We start from the raw sequence: 3,569 nt of genomic DNA, 5'->3' as shown, positions 1-3,569 counted from the left end.
AAGAGCCGAAGAATCCCCGAGCGTTTCTATTGGGTTTGCTTTTGATTATCCATGTATAACCTGCTTCCTGCAACTATGGTAACCGGGGATTTATTGCCCGGGGAACATGAGATTTATTTCCCATGTGCTTGTGAATGAAAACTCGTGAAAATGATGACAATTGGTCTTATTCCACGTAAGAGCCGAGACAGATCTAAGATGTTGAGCCTCATCGGTTACAAGGGAAGGACTGTGCAATTGAGTTTCACTCAGCTTTACACAGTAACCTCGTTGGAAACGCCAGACTGACCTACAGTTACTTGACTAGCAATTTCGATCTATTTTTCTTCTTTTTTGTATGTTTTTTGTTTGTTTGGTGTTTTTTTGTCCCAACTGTTTTTCAGAGCTAACACAGTTTTTTGAGTCACTTGAGAAAAAGTGACTCTATGTAATCGGTCAGTGTTAGTCTGTCCGGCCGGCCGGCCGGCCGTCCGGCCGGCCGTCCGGCCGGCCGTCCGTAGACACCACCTTAACGTTGGACTTTTCTCGGAAACTATCAAAGCGATCGGGCTCATATTTTGTTTAGTCGTGACCTCCAATGACCTCTACACTTTAACGATGGTTTCGTTGACCTTTGACCTTTTTCAAGGTCACAGGTCAGCGTCAAAGGAAAAATTAGACATTTTATATCTTTTCTCGGAAACTATCAAAGCGATCGGGCTCATATTTTGTTTAGTCGTGACCTCCAATGACCTCTACACTTTAACGATGGTTTCGTTGACCTTTGACCTTTTTCAAGGTCACAGGTCAGCGTCAAAGGAAAAATTAGACATTTTATATCTTTGACAAAGTTCATCGGATGTGATTGAAACTTTGTAGGATTATTCTTTACATCAAAGTATTTACATCTGTAGCCTTTTACGAACGTTATCAGAAAAACAAGGGAGATAACTAGCCTTTTCTGTTCGGCAACACACAACTTAACGTTGGGCTTTTCTCGGAAACTATAAAAGTGACCGGGCTCAAATTTTATGTGAACGTGACTCATTGTGTTGTGAATAGCAATTTCTTCCTGTCCATCTGATGCCTCATATAATATTCAGAACTGCGAAAGTGACTCGATCGAGCGTTTGCTCTTCTTGTTTTATATTATTATTGCAATGTCGATCTTAACAACAAAAATGGAATATCGCATTGCGTTTTCACACACTTTCTTGAATAAGTTAAGAAAATAATGAGATTGTCATCCTTTCTGTCTGCTTACACTTGTCTTTGATACCGAACCCGACCCCCCACCTTAGACGGCCAGACAGTTTATGTCAGAGAGAAGCCGGTTCATTATTCATAATGTGTGTTTTGAGGTTTTTTCTTCGGTATTATACGCTCAGCATGTACTTTGGTAGGTTGGTTGCATTCTTTCTATATTTCTGTTAAGGAGAACTATTGTTTTGTGTAATTCTGAGGGTTATTTTGGGGGTGAGTGTAACGTTTCTCTTTATGTGTCTGTCTACACTATCCGATTTTTCCTCATGCCATGCTACAGTCCGGTGTGCGTGGCTGTGGTGTACTGTTTTGTGTGTTCGTGTGTGTGGGCGTGCGTGCGTGTGTGTGTGCGTACGTACGTGTTCGTGTCACAGTGTGTGCGTGCGCGCGAACTTGCGCGTGTGTGAGTGCGTGCGTGTGTATGTCTGTCTATGTGTGTGTGTGTGTTATTCACTGAGTTTCAAAGTCTGTTTTCCACCTCGCAGGAGCGGTCGGCATGGTGCCCGCAAAAGCAGCTTCTCTGGTCTTCGTTCTGGTTCTACAAGGCTTGGTTCCAGGGACGTGCGAGACAGGTGAGTTGGTCTGTTGTGACTGCTTCACATCAAAGAACCTTCAAAAACAACTTCAAAGGCGCGGCCGTGTTTGTGTGGGTGAGATCGTAATTGGCCGCTGTGCCGTATAACCACGGGAGAGTAATTCCAAACAATGCAGGTGGAGGAAAACGGAGAGGGAAAAGTCATGCATCTTGTTCGGTAGTTAAAACATGACGTCATTCTCTGGAAGCCGTTGTTCACACGACGATTCAGGTTTTTTTGGTGATAAAATCGGGTTCTGCCTGTATCAACAATATTGCTATGTGATGTTTGCAGAGGCTCATAATTATTTTAACAGTTTTATTGTGTACGTTCGTTTGGGAGTTGACCCGAGACGACGACCTTTGTTGCATAGACAGAGGTTTGATTTGTCAGAGCAGTCTATTGAAAACATAACTTTCAATGTGTACGAATACGAGCCATACAGACGACCGGGAGAAAAAAGGAATGGTCGAACAATTGAGAGAAACCAAATACTACCCAATATTGACGGACTGTGTGATGATATCTTCTGCTATGGTCTGTTGAGACAGTGATATTAAAATCGAGACCGGAGGTCAAGATTTTGATATCACTGTCGAAACAGACCAATAGCAAAAGATATCGTCACACAGTCAGTCAATGTTAGATATATTGCTAATTCTCTGGACATTTTGTATTACTGTAAAGAAATTACAAAAGTATTTGTCTCAGTTTTGGCTGTTCCATATCCCTCCCTCTGATTATTATTTCTTTTTGTTCACTCTTTTCTTGTACTTTTCAGTATTTCAAAATGTCTTTTCTTTCAAAAAGTCTTTAGTCACTTGCTCAACTAAATTCTGGGATAATTACATTTTCATATATATTTGTTTGTTTTTAAATGTAGGTGTTTTTGTTTTTGAAGTGGGGAAGCAATAAAGAGGTCGTCGATATCAAAACTGATATCGACGGAAATGTCGTCGATATCACTTTTGCACTGAGCTCAGTTTTGCCCAATTGACCAATGGAAATCCACGTAACATATGAAATAGCAATATTCAGAATAATCACCTCCTCAGCTAACAGAGACAAAGAGGCAGGTCATGGGATAAATGTACCCACAAGACCCTTCCACCTACACACTTCTTTTGGGGGGATTGTAGGTTTACTCATGACCGTTTCTGGTAGGCAGGGGGGTGTGGAGGGGGGGGGGATTGTTACACGCAGTCACTAACTAACATCAGTCTGAATCCCTTCCGCTAACGTAATAATCCACAGACTTGTCAACGCGTTCCAAATTGACGACCCCGAAGAACAGATTAAAGAGCTGTCTGGGTTTGTGCTCGGCTCACAAGATCGCATCTAGTGAAAGAAAGAGTACTAACTAGCCAACATTTGGTGAAATAACCCAGGCGCAAAGCTACAGTGACTGGTTTCTAGTGGTGCACATAGGTATCGTCAGAGCCGAATACTCTCTTTTGTGTCTGTGTGGGCAGTAAATTCTCATAATGGCTGTGGCATTTTGGAATGTGAATGTCGGAATGACATTCCTAGACTCGTTGGAAATTGAATAAGAGAAACACTCTCATGCTGCACGTATGCTAAAAAAAGAAAGAAGACCGTAAATGATAAAAGGGAGGGACTTGATGTCGAATATTCTGCTTCACAAATATGTTGAAGTAGTTAATTCAACTGTGAACATACTGAGAATGTTGATGCGGGTTCTTGGTCTTGTTCTTGTAGAGTGATTGTTGTCATCATTATGGTTTAAATCAG

At 41.7% G+C, this 3,569-nt stretch overlaps 1 protein-coding gene across 1 annotated transcript in view; it reads left to right on the top strand.

Moving 5' to 3' along the window:
* The first annotated feature begins 1,738 nt into the window (after positions 1 to 1,738).
* The window catches only part of LOC138965601 (buccalin-like), a 15,073-nt gene continuing 13,242 nt past the window's right edge, over positions 1,739 to 3,569 (top strand). The window contains exon 1 of the mRNA XM_070337782.1: positions 1,739 to 1,814. Coding sequence (XP_070193883.1) covers positions 1,739 to 1,814 — 76 coding nt within the window. The remainder of the gene's footprint in view (positions 1,815 to 3,569) is intronic.

This window comes from Littorina saxatilis, linkage group LG4 (genome assembly GCF_037325665.1).
Source record: "Littorina saxatilis isolate snail1 linkage group LG4, US_GU_Lsax_2.0, whole genome shotgun sequence".
Classification (NCBI taxonomy): domain Eukaryota; kingdom Metazoa; phylum Mollusca; class Gastropoda; order Littorinimorpha; family Littorinidae; genus Littorina; species Littorina saxatilis.
This window is presented reverse-complemented; position numbering and strand designations above follow the sequence as displayed.